General features: G+C 48.1%; 1 protein-coding gene across 2 annotated transcripts; it reads left to right on the top strand.

Annotated features, from left to right (window-relative positions):
- Positions 1–7,872: 7,872 nt before the first annotated feature.
- PRSS51 (serine protease 51) lies at positions 7,873–16,473 on the top strand. Of its 2 annotated transcripts, XM_084997845.1 has the most exons (6): positions 7,883–8,389; positions 12,033–12,113; positions 13,118–13,377; positions 14,380–14,490; positions 14,669–14,774; positions 16,177–16,473. In XM_084997845.1, exons 3-6 carry the CDS (start codon positions 13,125–13,127, stop codon positions 16,199–16,201), a joined length of 495 nt encoding a protein of 164 aa, XP_084853971.1. In that variant the 5' UTR covers positions 7,883–8,389; positions 12,033–12,113; positions 13,118–13,124; the 3' UTR covers positions 16,202–16,473. The 2 variants fall into 2 exon arrangements, with proteins under 2 accessions (XP_084853970.1, XP_084853971.1); XM_084997844.1 differs by lacking the exon at positions 16,177–16,473 and having other exon boundaries at positions 7,873–8,389; positions 14,348–14,490; positions 14,669–15,133.

The raw sequence follows: 16,473 nt of genomic DNA, 5'->3' as shown, positions 1-16,473 counted from the left end.
GCCCCCCGACTTGGGTGGACATTGACTTGGGTGGGCTCCACCCAAGCATTCTCAGTACGGTCTTCCTGCCCCTGGCCAGGCCCAATGATTGGACATGAATCAGGTGCTAAGGAAGTTCCCAAAGTGACCGCTGGTCATTTCCTAGACTAGTTGTGTCTGCTTTCAGCCCCTCGGTTTTCTCATCTGCAAAAAAGGAGTAATAACATTCAGAGGAAATTGATGAGGCTCAAAACAAGATCATTTGACTTGGGTTGGGGACCTTCTTTACTACCCCAAGGGCATGGTTTCAGCTACTTTCTGGGAGGAGAAATTATTTTGTCCCCAGGACCTGGCCCCCTGCAGGCAGCCGTTTGACAGCGTCAAGGCATGGCCCCCCTGCCCCGGGGGTGGGCCGAAGCCTGTTGTGCAGTGGTCCCCACCTGTTCCAAATGATATCTCATCCACCATGGCCTTGATCAAAGGCTAAGCCTTTCTTTACCTGCTTTTGGTAAAGGTCCCAAAGCACACCGGGTCACCTGACCCCAGTCTTGCCCCGGGAAGCTCCGGATTTCCCCTCTGTTCTTCCTTTGGACTCATCCCTTGCTTGTGCCTAGACCTGCTACCCACAACCAATACTGGTGGTTTCTCCTTTGCTTGGGTTCTAGGGGTGGGCTATGCATGGAGGAGCCTGGACCCCATGTTTCACTGAGAGGTTGGCAGATGACAGTTAATCTCACTGGCGGGGCAGCAGAAATGACAGGCACACCCACTCTAAACTGCTGCTCATTTTCTTTTTTCTTTATTTTTTTTACGGCTGCACCTGCAGCATATGGAGGTTCCCAGGTTAACGGTCAAATTGGAGCTACAGCTGTCAGCCTATACCACAGCCACAGCCACACCAGATCCGAGCCTTCTACCTACACTGCAGCTCATGGCAATGCCGGATCCTTAACCCACTGAGCAGGGCCAGGGATCGAACTCACATCCTCGTGGTTACTAGTTGGGTTTGTTACTGCTGAGCCACAATGGGAACTCCTCATTTTCTATTTTCTTTGGAAGTATCTGGACAAAAATCACAGCTTATCTTGAGGAAGTCCCATTTCTTCTGGGTCTGCATCCCTCTTAGTAACAAGACTTGAGCCCTAGCTCCTGTGAAACACTCATCCACTGCCCAGCATTTTTTTGGCTAAGCTTCTACATGATACCAATGGACTGAACTGGTAGAGGGACAGACCTGTGGGGACAGAGCCACCATGCACAGCCACAACCTCAGGGGGCGACATTCCTGTAGATGTCCGTGAGAAATGCTTCCCTGGAACTGGGCAAACCTGGCCCCAGTGTGGAGAGAGACTTCAGGAATGTAAGGAATCTATGGAAATCCAAAGAGGAAAGCAAGTTCATGGTGACATAGGGTGGCCCAGGGACACTGTCTGGCTGACACTTCTGAGTTCCTCAGGGTGACATTATCCAGGTGACTTTATTTTCCACAGTCCTGGCCAGCTGATCTCTAATTGTGTTTTTTTGTTTGTTTGGTCTTTTTGCCATTTCTTGGTCTGCTCCCTCGCATATGGAGGTTCCCAGGCTAGAGATCGAATCAGAGCTGTAGTCGCCAGCCTACACCAGAGCCATAGCAATGCGGGATCCAAGCCACATCTGTGACCTACACCACAGCTCACGGCAATGCCAGACCCTTAACCCACTGAACAAGGCCAGGGATCGAACCCGCAACCTCATGGTTCCTAGTTGGATTCATTAACCACTGAGCCACGACAGGAACTCCAGATCTCTAATTTTGATATACAGCCTGTAGAGTTTGTTGGGTGCAGATCTGGGTTGCCAGATTTAGCAAATAAAAATATAGGTTGCCTACATAATCTTTAAGTTCAGATAAAGAACATATGTTTTTAGTACCAAGTACCCCATGCAACATTTGGAACATTCTTTTTTTTTTTTTTTCTTTTCTTTTTACAGTTGTACCTGTGGTATATGAAAGTTCTCTGGCAGGGGGTCAAACTGGAACAGCAGCTAAGGCCACAGCCACTGGTGTGGCAACATCAGCTCTGAGCTACATCTGTGACCTATGCTGCAGCTTGTGGCAATGCTGGATCCTTAACCCACTGAGCGAGACCAGGGATCAAACCCACATCTTCATGGAGACAAGTCAGGTCCTTAACCCAATGAGCCATAATGGGAACACATCTTAAGCAATTTTTTTTTTTTTGGCCATACCCTCCGCATGTTGCAGTTCCTTGGGCCAGGGATTGAACACGTGCCACAGCAGTGACTAGAGCCACTAGGCCACCAGGGAGCTCCATTTGGGACATTCTTTTTTTTTTTTTTTTTTTTTAGGGCCACACCTGTAGCATGTGGAGGTTCCCAGGCTAGGGGTTGAATTGGAGCTGCAGCAGTCAGCTTATACCACAGCCACAGCAACGTAGGATCTGAGCCGTGTCTGTGACCTACACCACAGCTCACAGCAATGTTAGATCCTTAACCCACTGAACGAGGCCAGGGATTGAACCCACAACCTATGGATAATAGTCGGATTCGTTTCCTCTGTGCCATGACGGGAACTCCAAAAAAATAGTCATTTTTTTAAATCTGAAATTCAAGTGTACCTGGTGTCCTGTATTTTCTCTGGCATCTCTAGTTGATTTCCAGCTTCAGCCTTCAGATGCTGATCCAGTGGGTTGGGGAGGGGAGGGAGCCAGGTCTCAGCAGTTTAACAGCTGCTTCCAGATCATTCTGGAGCACCTTGAGAAATATCACTTATGCCAAGGGTAGAGGGTTTCTGGGATCCCTGGGAAGCTGGAGATTGGAGTCTGACTGAATCCAGGAAATCTGGAGCCAAGAGAATGACTGGCCACCTGCTAGGTTCTGGAAAGGGTGCTAATGTGGCCGGACTGCCCTGAACCCCCAGAGTTTGTGCATTTGGGCTGCACAGGGGAGAAGGCGCTGGTGGTATCTGAGGATCCACCCTTGGGACTTCCTGGAGAAGGCAGGGAGAGCTCAGAAGCAAGAGGCTGGGGAAGTGTGCACAGGCCTGGGGAGTGCAAGAGAAAGAGGCCAGCAGGGAACTGTGGCAGGGCCCTTGAAGACGCCACCCCAGGGGTCAACCAGAAATGCCCCCCGAGGCCCAGAGCACAGGAAGCTGAGGGTGGGGCCAGCTCACCTTTCCCTGACCCTGCCCTTGACTTTGAGCCCTGGCAGGACTGTTGCACTTGTTCAAACATGACGATTGCATTTCCATCGCATTCCTCTTGCCTTCACAGCAGTGGGAAAGGTTAGGCTTCCCTAAAAATTTCATAATTTCTACATTTAGAGCAGTTTGCTGAGCAGCAACCTTGGGAAACTGACTAAATCTTCCAAGCATGCCCGGGCAAGTCACCCAGCTCAGGGAGACAGCCTCCTGGTACCACTGTGTGACCACCCATCCCACCCCCCAGTGCTCCCGACAGATATGCCCTGTGACCATAACTCTTCCTGCCGAGCCAAAAACTGGCTTCAGAACCTCTTCCAACATTGGCATTTACGCAGCTGTTTCCAGGCAGTCAGACAAAGCCTACCGGCCTCATTGGACTAGGACCTTATGGCTGCAAGGGCCTCACCAACATCTGCACGACAGCCAGACCTTTTGTCGGATACATTTGGCCACCTTTCATGTTCACACAGGGACTTGCTGCTCCTGAAAGTTGTCCCTCTGTTTCTACTGTGCTGCATTATTTAGGAGGTGGTCTCTGTGTGGGTTCTGGAGTCAGACATACCTAGCTTCAATTCTGCTTCTAGAAAGGACCTCGGGAAAGTTATTACCCTTTCAGAGTTTCCCTTATCTCTACACAGGGGATATTATTATACAACAGGTGTTATTCTCTTTCTTTTTTCTTCCTTCCCTCCTTTCTTTTTAGGACCGTGCCTGCGGCATATGGAAGTTCCCAGGCTAAGGGGTGGAATCAGACTAGTAGCTGCCGGCCTATGCCATGGCAGCACTGTCTCCGAGGCAAAGCCGGATCCTTAACCCACTGGGTGAGTCAGGGATCGAGCCCCCATCCTCACAGTCACTATTTCATGTTCTTAACCTGCTGAGCCACCAAGTTGTATCATTATACAACAGTTGTACCATTATACAACAATCGGGGTTGCTGTGCGGATTGGCCATCGTCACAGTGTGTCTTAGCTCTGGTTGCTACACCAGCCCTGCTCTAAGGATTGGGAAATGGGAGTAAATAAAAAAGAAACTATACGAATTCCCATCATGACACAGGGGAAAAAAATCCAACGAGTATCCATGAGGATGCAGGTTCAGTCCCTGTCCCTGCTCAGTGGTTCTGGGATCTGGCGTTGCAACGGCTGTGGTGTAGGCCGGCGGCTACAGCTCTGATTCGACCCCTAGCCTGGGAACCTCCATATGCCATACGGCCCTAAAAAGACAAAAAGAAGGAAAGAAAGAAGGAAAGAAAGGAAGGAAGGAAGGAAGGAAGAGAAAGAAAGAAACTATATTTCCTCCCTAAGGTTATAGTCTAGTGGTTAAACTCTAAATCCTGAAGGTATAGACTACATCAGATGATGCTAAGTGCTACGGAAAAAAACAAGCAGGGAACAGGCATAGGAAGTGCAGGTTAGGGAGGCCAAAGATGTGGTTTTTAACAGAGTGACTAGGGAGGTCTCACAGACAAGGGACAAGGCGACAGAAAATCCCTGAGGGAAGAAGGGAACAAGCTTTGCAGATAACTTGGGAGCCTTGTGATATTATGATAAAATGAGGAATATATGTTTTGATCTTTATCCAGATCTACGACCAGAGCTTTTAAACCCTTTGTAGTTTCCTAAATGATAAGAATAGGAACATCTGTGCTTTTACATATATATAAAAATATATATACACATATTTTTTTTTTCCTGGCTCCTGAAACAGCTCTGAAAAGATAAAGGTGGAAAGAGCATCTTTTGTTGTTCAAAACAAGCCCCTTTCAACTCCACCTGAGTTTGTGTTAACGAGGTGACTTTGGAAAACTCCAAGGACAGGGCCCTCTTGCCAGGAGCACCAGCTGCCTGATGAGAGGGTTGGAACTTTCAGCCTTACTCCTGACCTCTGGGGAGGAAAGAGGGGCTGGAGCAATGTGTGAGTCAATCTTGCCCATGTGATGAAGCCTATGTATAAACCCCAGCTGAAGGGGTTCTGCGCACTGCCGGGTTGGTGAACCCACGGAAGTTCTGGAGGGGGGTGCACCCAGGGAGAGACCGCAGCTGGGCCCCCAACCCCTACATTGTACCCCATGCATCTTTTCCTTTTGCCTTTTCCTGAGTTGTATCATTTTAATACATTAGTAATAGTAAGTAAAGCAGTTTCCTGTACTCTGTGAGCAGTTCTAGCAAGTTATCAAATCTGAGGAGGGGGTTGAGGGAACCCCCAGTTTATAACCAGAAGCACAGACAACCTCGACTTGCAATTGGCACTGAAGTGGGGGTAGTCTTGTGGGACTGAACCCTTAACCTGTGGGGTCGGCAATAACTCCTGGCAGTTAAGTGTTAGAACTGGGTTTAACTGTAGGATACACAGGAGTTCCTGTTGTGGCTCAGCAGTTTACAAACTTGACTGGTATCCATGAGGACAAAGGTTCAATCCCTGGCCTTGCTCAGTGGGTTAAAGGATCTGATGGTGCCTTGAGCTGTGGTGTAGGTTGCAGATATGGCTCGGATCCTGTGTTGCTGTGGCTGTAGCGTAGGCTGGAGCTGTAGCTCCAATTCAACCCCTAGCCTGGGGACCTCCATATGCTGCGGGTGCGGCTCTAAAAACCAAATAACAACAACAAAACACCCAACTGCAGAACGCCCCATCAATGTCCACTGAAACTTGGAGAAGTGCTTGGTATGGAAAAACCCACACATCAGGTATCAGAAGTTTTATAAGACTATAGGGAAACAGGAGTTTCCCCTGTACACATGTCAGGTTGAGGATACATGAATCACTGGATGCTCCATTCCGTCCTTCTTTGAATAACAAGGACTGTGGTTGCGAATGCCAGGAAAACGGGGTGGTGACTGTAGGGTAAGGGAATCTGAGTAGAGGGAGGGCATTTCGTGGCTGTGGTTTATGTAGAGGGTTTTAGGGTGGGGAGGATGCAAACAGAGATGGGAGGAAGATGACCATGGGGGAGAGCAGGCAAGGGGTAGATCAGTTCCTGAGGCTGTGGGCGGAGTGAGAGAATCAGAGGCCACGGGGAGGGATCACCTCGAATCAGGAGGCATCCCTCCTCTTTGGAACATTCTGGGACCATACTCCACATCAACACCCTCTCTTGGTTTTCCACCAGTGCTTCTGGCCATTGCCAGCCTCCTTTTCCAGCTCGGCTCCCTCTAAGTGGCTGGAAACGCTGTTGTTCTTACAGGCTGAGTTCCCCAAGGCCCTCTCTGCTTTTCTTGCCACACATTCTCTGTGGACAATCTCCTCCACTCCTGTGATTTCAGCAGGTGGCTGGCTTTCCAAGGCAGCCTTCTACCCCTGAACTTTCAGACCCATACTTTAATCTGCCCTGTATGGCTTAGTAATCATAGTACCTCTATATATGCAACTTCTTCTGTCTCTCAATTACATCCATTTCTCTGTAATTCCACTGTTACAAGCTAAATTGTGCCTCCCTTAAAATTCATATGTCAAGGAGCTCCTGCTGCAGTGCAATGGAATCATTGGCATCTTGGGAGTGCCTGGACTCGGGTTTGATACCCGGCCTGGCACAGTGGGTTAAGGATCCGGTGTTGCCGCAACTGCGGCTTAGGTCACAACTGCAGCTTGGATCTGATCCCTCGCCTGGGAGCTCCATATGCCACACGGTGGTCAAAAATGGGAAAAAAAAAAAAAAAAAAGTTGAAATCCCAGCTCCCAGGACTCCAGACTATAATCCAATCTGGAGATAGGGTCTTTAAGAGTTGATTCAGTTAAGGAGTTCCCTGGTGGCTCAGTGGGTTAAGGATCTGGTATTAACACTACTATGATGTGGATTGAATCTCTGGCCTTGGAAACTTTCACATGCTGCCAGTGCAAGAAAAAAAAATGATTAAGATAAAATGAGGTCTTCAGAGTGGGGCCCTAATCCAAGACTGGTCCCCTTATAAAAAGAAGAGACCTGGGTGTACACCTTGCATGGAGACATGACCACGTGAAGAGGCAGCAAGAGCATGGCCATCTGCAAGCCAAGGGGAGAACCTGCAACAGATCTTTCCTTTATGGCCCTTGGAGGGAAACCAACTCCGTAGGCACCTTGATCTTAGGCTTCTCAGCTTCCAGACCTGGGAAATTTCTGTGAAGCCACCTAGGCTGTGGTCCTTCGTTACGGCAGCCTTGACAAACTGCCCCCTCTGTGTCCTACTTCGGGCCATCACCGTCTTTCGTCTGTATTACTGGAGCCACCTCCTAAATGACAGTCTCTCTCTTCTAGTTTTATCCTCTCTAAAATAATCTCCCAGAGTAATCTTTTAATGCACATGTGTCTAAGCCACCCGCTTTTATGCCACCGCTCTCTCTGTTCACCTCACAATAAAGGGTTCCAAATGTCCTAACAAGTCACAGCAGGCTTTGAGATCTGGTTCCAGAATATGAAAACTCACCCAAAGACCCAAAGCTCTTTAATGCCCAAGCAGCGGCTAGAACACACGGCCCTTCAAGGGGCTCAGGGTCCTGGGTGGGAAGAGTGGGTGGACAAGGGTGCCCAATATGGCATGACTTTTGTCTCCACGGCAAAGAGAACACAGAAGAAGGAACACAAAGGGAAACTTGGGCTGTGCAGATGCCACTAAGCCAGGCTGCTCTGCATCCCCTGAGTCTCCCTAACCCCAGGCTTACTGTGATGTCACTCAGGACTGGCTCTGCCATGCATTTGTGATGGTCCCCACTGAAGCAGCTGCAGCTGGCCTTTTGTCAGCTTGGGCAGGAGGCCCAGGTTGGGCAATTCTGGACTGGGATGAAAAGAAAATGCTCCAACTTCTAATTCCACTGCTCGTGGCACTTGAGGGATGTGCCCAGGAAGCTCCAGGTCTGTGCCAGGCTGAGCCAGAGCAGAGGAGGGGGCAGGCCTGTAACCTGTTAGCTGGCTCCTGCAGAGTTGATGGAGAGGCCTGAGGGGGTGCGGAGTTAGAGCAAGTGGCTCAGAAAGGAGGAGATTACCACTGATTAGTCAAAGTAGATGTATGGGGCTCAGTGAACATGGCATTTAAAATAGCCCCCCAGGGCCTGGACCCTGCATTCTGGAAGCAAAGGGAACTTGGAATTACAACCAGCAAATGCCTTTGCTTGTCCAGTCTCCACTGCCTTCTTTGTAAACATGCCGAGGATCTTTCTGGGCCCAACACTCTGCGAGAAGCAACAGAATTTTGGTGGAATAAGGGCTCTGCTCATTTAACTCCCCTTATTAACTAGGTAATCTCATAAAGTGGGAAAAGTTAAAAGGGCTATTGTAAGAGTGAAGGAATTACTATGGCAGTTTCCGAAGTACATTCTATTAGAAACTGCGCAGAGAAAAACCCTAAGGTTAAACAAAATTTGGAAATGCTCCATGCAATACTTTTCTCTGGGATACAGTGGACATGCACATATTAAAGGTTTCAAGAAATCTCACAGTCAAAAAATGGTTTAATTTTATTTAACTTGGTATTTCTTTTCTTTTTCTTTTTTTTTTTTTTTTTGTTGTTGTTGTTGTTGTTGCTATTTCTTGGGCCGCTCCTGCGGCATATGGAGGTTCCCAGGCTAGGGGTTGAATTGGAGCTGTAGCCACCGGCCTACACCAGAGCCACAGCAACGCGGGATCCGAGCCGCGTCTGCGACCTACACCACAGTTCACGGCAACGCCGGATCGTTAATCCACTGAGCAAGGGCAGGGACCGAACCCGCAACCTCATGGTTCCTAGTCGGATTCGTTAACCACTGCGCCACGACGGGAACTCCTAACTTGGTATTTCTGAAATGTACCTGCCCACAAGACTACCAGTTACCCCCACTTCCAGCCTTATAACATTTTTTTTTTTTTTTGGTCTTTTTTTGGTATTTCTTGGGCCGCTCCCGCGGCATATGGAGGTTCCCAGGCTAGGGGTCGAATCGGAGCTGTAGCCACCGGCCTATGTCAGAGCCACAGCAATGCAGGATCCGAGCCGCGTCTGCAACCTACACACAGCTCACGGCAACACCGGATCCTTAACCCGCTGAGCAAGGGCAGGGACCGAACCCGCAACCTCATGGTTCCTAGTCGGATTCGTTAACCACTGCACCACGATGGGAACTCCTTTATAACATTTTCTATTTATCCTTTTGAAAATTTCCTGTTCCCATGGTTTTCCCATTATTCCTATCTCTGTGGATTTCATAACTTGATTTGCAGACATTTTTGATTTTTTTTTTTTCTTTTTAGGGCTGCAGGTACAGCGTATGGAAGTTCCCAGGCTAGGGGTAGAATCAGAGCTATAGCTGCCGGCCTACACCAGAGCCACAGCAATGCCAGACCCGAGCTGTGTCTGCGACCTACACCACAGCTCATGGTAACGCTGGGTCCTTAACCCACTGATTGAGGCCAGGGATCGAACTCGTATCTTCATGGATACTAGTCAGGTTCATTACTAAAAAAAAAAAAAAAACAAAAAAACAAGAAGACTACCTGTTACTTATTATCCATATGCTTATCTTAAAGTTAAAAATATACTCCAAAAATGTTTTCTTCACCTTTGTCCATCAATTCCACGATACTCAAATTGTCATACGTCATGTGTGAACTTGTGCACCATATATGATTGCCTAGTCTATTACAGCAGCTCTTGAGGAGATGCACTCTGTGGTACTATTCCTCATGTACACTTGCAGCCTGGTTGACTTCTGATGCACATTTACTCTTAGGAATCCATGAAGGCCCTCACCATCAATGGGCCCTGGAGTCCACCTCCCCACTCTGCCAGGCTTCCAGAAACACGGCCCGGCCTATAGGATGACTCTCCACAAATTATCCCACAAATTCCCTTCTCTTCCTACATATTGGTCTAATATCTCTTCCTCGACATTAGCTCTTCATTATCTTTGCTGTCTGGTGATTACAAGCAAGTGATATTATGACACTTTGTAGTTATCCCTGGCAAGAAAGTTGGTCCCAATTTTCTAGGCCATCTATACTGGTTTTAGTTTTTCAATACAGTTAGGTGTCTCTATTTTCCCTCCATCTCTGTTAATTCCTTTTCATTTCATTCTTCCTTCTTATTTCATAGTTTTCCCTGTTTTCTCCAATGTCCTTGCTTGATGCAGGTCTAATCTGTTTCTCCCCTCCTGGTAATTAGCTAAACAAACCAAAAAAATGTATATTTTGTACATTCTGTTTCTCTTCACTAGAAACTCACTGCTGTCTTTGCCTTTAAATATAAGCTTTATATTTGTAATCGTTTCTCTTTATCCGGGTGCTAGATGTTGATCATTTATAACATCTATTCAGTCTGCCTGAGGAGAGTGGTGAGGGAGTTGGGATCACGGCCAGGCAAGATCTGGGAATGTTTTAGTGGAAAGCTTCCCCTCTGAAGGGGGCCAGAGCAGAAGGTGAAGTTCCATCAGCTTGAATAAAATCTTTTCATGTGTAGGTAAGGGTATCCTTGGATTTCAGGAAGTTCTCTCCTTTGTTGTAATCTTCTTGCAACTCCATGCCTTTTTGACTTCCTAAATTGAAACATACTTTCTTCTGCAAAGAGAGCTCTAGTCTCTGCTGTGAAGTCGCCCCTGACTTTAAGAAGCCATGTGCAAGTGTGGGGGTGGGGAAAGTATCAAGGGATTGATGGTTCTCTCTAGCTTGTTCTGAGAGAGGTCAAGTGCTTCAAAGGAGGAACCTCTCTGTCCGTCCCTTCTCCCACCTGGGCCACAGGCTCTTGTCCTCTGAGCTGTGTGTCGTAGTGGGACCCTACGGTTTTTTTTTTTTTTTTTTAACAGTATTCTGCACCGCAAGGAATGCTAGAATAGGATGTGTATATTATTTCTCAGTGTCTTCTTTCTTCTAATAAAATTATAAGGCCGTCGTCTGAAAATCTTCAAAGTTTGCTACTTGAGTGCAGTTTTTTCTAGTTTTATTATAATGATTTTTTCCCTTTATTTATTTATTTAAAAGTCCTGGCATTCCCGTCATGGTGCAGTGGAAATGAATCCGACTAGGTTGCAGGTTTGATCCCTGTCCTTGCTCAGTGGGTCAAGGATCTGGCATGGCCGCGAGCTGTGGTTGCAGATGGGGCTCGGATCTGGCGTTGTTGTGGCTGTGGTGCAGGCCGTTGGCTACAGCTCTGATTAGACTCCTAGCCTGGGAACCTCTGTATGCTGCTGGTGCGGCCCTAAAAAGACAAAAAGACAAAAAGATAAATTAAAGAAAAAGTTCTTCCACCAACGTTGGGGAAGGACTCCTCTGCCACATTTGGTCTTTTTAGGGCTGCACCTGAGGCATATGGAGGTTCCCAGGCTAGGGGCTGAATAGGAGCTGCAGCTGCCAGCCTACACCACAGCCACAGCATCGCTGAATCCTAGACACATCTGTGACCTACACTGCAGCTCGCGACAATGCCAGATCCTTAACCCACTGAGCTAGGGATCGAACCCGAGTCCTCATGAATATTAGTTGGATTCATTTCTGCTGAACCATGATGGGAACACCAACCCTGGGGTATTTTTGGAGTCCTCTTGACCCTTTGTAGCTACTCCTCTGTTAAGGTTTAAAATTGTTGATATTTGACTTTCCCTGTTCGAACCCTGCCTGGTTTCTGTTTCCTGAATGGACCCTGCACATCTTTGCACTTCTCTGCTGCCACCCCGACACCTTTAGAGCTTCCTCTGGATCTGCACCCTGACTTTTCCAGATCTCACAGCTGTTCTTGAATGTAAGGGACAGACATTAAAGGAGGTGTCATTTGCTGGTGTTGTCTGAGATCTGCCCCCCTGCCCCAGCTCACTTTGCTCAGCCCCATCACCACCTTCGCTGGGAAGACACTTGGAAGAGAGATGGGAAGGATTTCTCTGTGCGTCTCAGGCACAAATGGTGCTTTCTGTTCCCTTTCAGATGAAGCTCAATGTGGCTACAGACCTGAGTTTTCAAACTCATCACTGTTACAAGTTCATGAACTATTTGAAGTCCAGGAAGGTGAGTTCCCATGGCAAGTGAGTATCCAGATCTCGCAGAAACACCTCTGTGGAGGCTCAATCATACATCGGTGGTGGGTTCTGACGGCTGCACATTGCTTCCCAAGAACCCTGTAAGTTTCTGAGGCATTGTTTTACTTTACAGCAGGTTTCCTCAATGTAGTGTCTGGGCTGGGTAGCTTAGGGGGTGAATGCACAAGGCTTGTGAAACCATAGGTTCTACACCAAGTTTGTTCCCATTGGCTTTGTACCAAGAAGTATCTGCTCTCTTTCCTAAGTCATCCATATCCAAAGGTTGGCTGCAAGTTGTGGCCATGTATTAGAAAATGAGTAGACGTTTTCTCTTTCCCTGCTTGCCATCTGTGTAGACAACACAGTGTATTCATTCAGTGTACACAAATGGGCTACCATGTGCTATTCTTTTTTTTTTTTTTTTTTTGTCTTTTCAGGGCCATACCCGTGGCATATGGAGGTTCCCAGGCTAGGGGTGGAATCGGAGCTGTAGCCGCCAGATCTGAGTTGTAGCAATGCCAGATCTGAGCTGTGTCTGTGACCTACACCGCAGCTCATGGCAACGCCAGATCCTTAACCCACTGAGTGAGGCCAGGGATTGAATCTGTGTTCTTGTGGATACTAGTCAGATTCGTTCCCACTGAGCCACGATGGGAATTCCACCATGTGCTATTCTAGGTGATGGCAATAGAGTGGTTGACAAGACAGTCAAGATCCCTGTTGCCAAGAAGCTCACAGTCTATTCTCTTGGGTGGATTCATCCTACCACCGTTCAGTAGGGAAGTCTCCCTGGGCTGACTATTCACTAGATCAGGGTTCTGCCTGGGTTTAGACCCCTGACACCTGCCACTCTGATCCTGCCACTCGTAGGCCACTGCATACCCAATGCTTTGGCCTTCTCAGTATTCAGCTGTAAACTCTACTATATGTCTATAAACAAGAAATACAGCATAACTATGATTATAGTTTGGAGTTATTATATTCATTCTCTAGATTAGACATGACATTGGGAACTATCACAGTGGTCATGGGATCCAGGAAATTCAACGATGTCCACTCGGAGAGAAAACAAGTGCAGAAGATAATTATTCACAAAGATTATAAGCCATCTCACCTGGACAGTGATCTCTCCCTGCTCCTGCTTGCCACACCAGTACAATTCACGAACTTCAAAATGCCCATCTGCCTGCAGAAGAAGGAGAAAATCTGGGACCGGTGCTGGATGACAGAGTGGGTGACGGTTCCTACACATGGTATGTGCCTTCCTTCCAGAACCCACAGAGTGCCCACACTTAGGTTCCCCAGGGCTAGATAACATGATGCTTTGGGAGACTTGGGTCTGAATTCTGGCCTCACTACACTAGCTTTGAGATTCTGACCTAGCTCCCTCACCTTCCCTCATCAGGAGAATGACAGTCATGCTGCCCTCAAATAAGGTTTGTGGATTAAATTAAATGAGATGATACATGTGAGGTCTCTAGCAGAAGCCTGGAACACAGAAGAATCTCAAAACCTGAGAGTGAGGCTAATTTTTTTGGAGGTCAGACTGTAGAAAGTTTGGATTCTTCCTTCCCGGGCTGTTTTACAATTGCATCTCCACAGCTGTTTATCCTGGGATGAAGCTTGGGGGGACGACCATCCTGACATAACTCTAAGACAATGATTCCCCAAGCACAGTCATCCACTCCTTTCCCAAAGTCAGGCTGGGCGGACAGGGATGGTGGAAGTGTGATGGGGAGAAAGCCAGAAGCTTCTCTAGGCTCAAGGTGTTTCCTTCCCACAGGATGGCACTTCTGGGTGTGCCATTTTCCTGGTTTCTCCATTGTCCTGGCAGAGAATGATTCAGAAGTGGGGCTGTTCTGAACCTCTGCACAGAGACAAAACATGGCTGTGAAAATGATGGGGTCATGGAGAAAGCTCATTCCAGGTTCACCTGGCAGGAGCTGGGGTAAGGGTTTGGTTGGCTGCTTCCAGAGGGGGCAAGCCTCCCAAAGGGGAATAGAGAAATAAGCAGAGATGAAGGAACCACTTATTGGAGATGCTGGAGAGGAGACTGAGCTGGGTGTGGCATCAGGGCAACTCCAAGGCCTTCCTAGCCTGTGAGTCTGTTATTTGCTGAGTGTTTGCATCTTTCAGGAGCTTCCACCCTGACCAGGTGCGGGCCCGTCACTCTCAGCGCTCGGTCCAGTGCTCATTCTCACACTAGCTTCCTCACTTTGCCAGACCAATATGACAACTTAACCATATACCTGCAGAAGCTGAGAGTGGTGCAGATTACTTGGAGAGAATGCAGCCAGAGGGTAGACCAGCTCTCCAGGAACATGCTTTGTGCATGGAAAGAGCCAGGAACCAGAGGCAGTTGCCAGGTAGCCAGCCCTTGCCTTGGCCCCATCCCCCACATGCTCCACCAATTTCCAGGTTCCCAGGAGGGAGCCCAGGAGGGAAGGCCCTTGCCCACACCACCAAGACCCTCTCACCCTGCCCTCTGGCTAGACGTGCTGTTGATCTCTGCAGACTGTTCTTTCTCTCTTTTCTCATTCTCAGGGAGACAGTGGGGCACCTATGGTCTGTACTGTCCATGGAAACCAGAGGCTCTTCCAAGTGGGTGTCTTCAGTTGGGGCATAAGATCTGGCTTCAGGGGGAGGCCTGGTATGTTTGTGTCTGTGGCTCAATTTCTCCCATGGATCCAGGAAGAGACAGAAAAGGAGGGGAAAGCCTATACCATCTCAGAAGCCCGGAGACACTCCCTGCCTTCTTTGCGGTTCCCCTTATGGTTAGGCTTGGGGTCTCAACTGCTGCTGACCCTCCTTCATGTCTACTGCTGATAACGCAGGTCACTAAGCATCGGACCCACACTCTCTTCTCCTCCTTCTCCTTTCTCCCTGCCATCCTTACATAAGCATTTATAGGGCATTGACTAAGGTTAGCCCCTATGCCAGATCCTGGAAGATAGACATGGATTCACTTTTCCCACATCTCACAGTCTAATAAAGGAAGATTAAACACAGCACTGAAAAGAGATACAAGGAGTGCTGGGGGTGGGGGCCAGAGGAAGAGACAGTGAGCTTGACAAGGAGGTCAGGAAGGCTTCGAGGCAGCACTGGAAAACTGACTTTGAGAAGTTACTTCCAGGAGGAGTTCCCATCATGGCTCAGTGGAAACAACTTTGACTAGTATCCATGAGGATGCAGGTTTGATCCCTGGCCTCACTCAGGGGGTTAAGGATCCAGCGTTGCCGTGAGCTGTGGTGTAGGTCGCAGATGTGGTTTGGATCTGGCATTGCTGTGGCTCTGGCGTACGCCGGTGGCTGTAGCTCTGACTGGACTCCTAGCCTGGGAACCTCCATATGCCTCAGGTGCAGCCCTAAAAAGCAACCCCCCCCCCAAAAAAAAGAAAGAAGTCACTTCCAGTTTCCAGACCTTGGTTTCTTCATCTATGAAGGAGATCTGATCGCAGGGACCTGAAGGTCTTTTGTTACTCTGATTTCCTGTGTTGCTCAGTAACTTCTTGGATTTTGCTCATGGCTCAAGATATTACCAAGCTGATGAACAGCTCCAATCCCACCAGCTCAATGCAGAACATGGACCCAAAGACAGGCAGCTTTAATCAACTGGGCCATTCAGAAAGGAAAGTCTGTGGTGGACTTGAGATCAGGGGTTTCTTGTTCTGTTTGGAGTTGAAAGTGGAAGATTATGACTTGGGACTTAGAGACTACATTTGTCTTCCTCCCCTCTCAATAAATCCAGACAGCATTAGGATAATGAGATGGCTTGGAGGAAGCCAAACATCTGCCCTTTCGTACAGTGGGCAACTGAGTGAGGGCCACTGTTGGTGGCCAAAGCCCTGTCACCAAGAAAAAAGGGTACAAATTCAAGGAAAAATAAGCAGGAAGGTCCTTTTGCAGAGAGCAAACAGAATAGCTTGGGTGGCTAGACCAAAATACAAAGGATATGAATTTGTTTTTAGACAACTGCGGCACAATATTTAAAGATAAGTGCTCTCAAGTGCAGGCAGAGGCTAATGGCAGGGCCTTTTCTGGGTCCTTTCTCAGCTGCATGTGTCCGGCAGAGGGATGATGAGAACTAGAGGATGCAGAGGAGATAATCAACTGCATGCAGCCCCACACAGGAGTCTGTGAAGAGGAAAACATTCATTCAGATACCCTGTGACCACTGAAGGTGTAGCAGGCCCTGCAAGGCCACAGGAATGTCGATGCTACAGGTGGTTCATGTCTTCAATGTGTCTGTCAGAACTGAGCTTAGGCATCTTCTCACAAGGTCCACTAGTGATTAACTTCATGGGATGTTATATGTTTGAATTTTCCTGAGAAATAGAAAAATGGAACCAA

Source organism: Sus scrofa, chromosome 14 (genome assembly GCF_054392235.1).
Source record: "Sus scrofa isolate SSC_HxYL_T2T_F1_AM1 chromosome 14, Sscrofa_HxYL_maternal_Yorkshire_Landrace_v2.0, whole genome shotgun sequence".
In the NCBI taxonomy this organism is placed as follows: Eukaryota; Metazoa; Chordata; class Mammalia; order Artiodactyla; family Suidae; genus Sus; species Sus scrofa.
The sequence above is the reverse complement of the archived record's forward strand: the minus strand, read 5'-3'. Positions and strand labels throughout refer to the sequence as shown.

Excerpts from the sequence above, each read along its gene's own strand:
- PRSS51 (XM_084997844.1), top strand. The coding sequence starts at position 13,125 with ATGACATTGGGAACTATCACAGTGGTCATGGGATCCAGGAAATTCAAC. Across the intron at positions 13,378-14,347 it reads GGTGACGGTTCCTACACATG|ACCAATATGACAACTTAACC; the intron begins GTATGTGCCTTC and ends TCACTTTGCCAG. Across the intron at positions 14,491-14,668 it reads GAACCAGAGGCAGTTGCCAG|GGAGACAGTGGGGCACCTAT; the intron begins GTAGCCAGCCCT and ends TCTCATTCTCAG.